The sequence below is a fragment of the Echinops telfairi genome, unplaced genomic scaffold (assembly GCF_000313985.2).
Source record: "Echinops telfairi isolate 266 unplaced genomic scaffold, ASM31398v2 ScPeMD7_1713;HRSCAF=2227, whole genome shotgun sequence".
Taxonomy (NCBI): domain Eukaryota; kingdom Metazoa; phylum Chordata; class Mammalia; order Afrosoricida; family Tenrecidae; genus Echinops; species Echinops telfairi.
Window position 1 is genome coordinate 19,255,566 of NW_022105611.1, and position 1,479 is coordinate 19,257,044.

A 1,479-nucleotide genomic window follows, 5' to 3' on the forward strand; every position below is an offset into this window, starting at 1 on the left:
GGCTCCGAGGCCCGGCCGGGGAGCGAGGCGGGCGCGCTCCTCGTTGGCGAGCCCACGGGGCCCGTGTACACAGCTGGGCTGCGGGGCGGCCTGACGCCCGAGGAGGCAGCGCGGCTGCGGGCGTTGGGCGCCGAGGTACGCACCACTGGCCGCGGCGGCCTGGCCACTTTCCACGGCCCAGGCCAGCTCCTCTGCCACCCGGTGCTCGATTTGAGGCGCTTCGGCCTGCGCCTGCGCACTCACGTGGCGACGCTGGAGGCGTGCGCCGTGCGCCTGTGCGAGCTCCAGGGCCTGCCGGCTGCGCGCGCACGGCCTCCGCCCTACACCGGCGTCTGGCTGCGTGACTTTAAGATCTGCGCGATAGGTGAGCACCCTGGGGGCGGGGCCGAGAGCCGGACCAATGGAGGCCGAGGGCGGGTGTTGGCGGGGCGGGAGATGTAACTGGCGCGCGCTTTGAATTCGAGTTACTGGGTTATTATGCCTTGAGCTGCTAATCACAAGATCGAGCCCACCAGCCGCTCCGAAAGAGAAAGATAAGGTTTTCTACTCCCCCAAAGTGTGACCGTTTCAGAAACGCACAAGGGCAGTTGTAGTCTGTATTATAGGGTCACTCTGAGAGTCAGAATCGACTGGATGACAGTGTGTTTTTAAAACGTATTTAGAGCCAGAGGGCCTTCAGAGCACATTAAATCCAACATTCATTTTTACAGATAAAGGGTCATACGGGTGACTTGGCCATTGACTTTACATGAGTCAGAATGGTAGTTCTTATACTTGTTTTTTAAGAGCAACACACTGTATTAAGGAACATTTCTTGGAAACCCCTATTATATGAGTACGTATGTATAGTTTCTTGGAGCTGACCTCCGCTGCTTCCTTTCCCAAGCTGTACAACCCTTCAGGTGATCTAGAACATTCCCCTCACGGAGCTAAGGAGGATCCTGAGACGGGGAGAGGAGGGACTCTGCTGAACTCTATGCTTGCCTTGCAGGAGTCCGCTGTGGAAGGCACATCACATCCCATGGCCTGGCCCTGAACTGCTCTACAGACCTGACGTGGTTTGAGCACATTGTCCCCTGTGGACTGGTGGGCACCGGGGTCACTTCCCTGAGTAAGGAACTCCAGAGACATGTCTCTGTGGATGAAGTCATGCCACTTTTCCTGGAAGCCTTTAAGGAGACCTTCAAGTGCACACTGACAGCAGAGGACAACTTCACCTAACAGCCCTGCGAATCACAAGACCCGATCCTAGACTGAGTCCTGCCACTCACTGGTCATGAGATAGTGCAGGTCATGAGTTCTGAGCCAGTGCTGCTTGCTGTACTCAAGTTTATTTATTTCTTCCCCACCTACTCCAGAGATACTAGGTATGAAAACCCTATTAAAAAGGCATCACACATACCCTGTTTCCCCGAAAGTAAGACATCCCCTGAAAATAAGACCTACTTACAGTTTTGCTGCTCCCTGAAATATAAGGCA

The 1,479-nt window shown here is 55.4% G+C and overlaps 1 protein-coding gene across 1 annotated transcript in view; it reads left to right on the forward strand.

The window, feature by feature from the left end:
* Positions 1-1,472, forward strand: part of LIPT2 (lipoyl(octanoyl) transferase 2) — a 10,634-nt gene extending 9,162 nt beyond the window's left edge. Inside the window, exons 3-4 of the mRNA XM_004708923.4 lie at positions 10-364; positions 992-1,472. Of these exons, the coding sequence (XP_004708980.3) occupies positions 10-364; positions 992-1,221 (585 nt within the window). The 3' untranslated portion in view covers positions 1,222-1,472. The remainder of the gene's footprint in view (positions 1-9; positions 365-991) is intronic.
* The last annotated feature ends 7 nt before the right edge of the window (positions 1,473-1,479 follow it).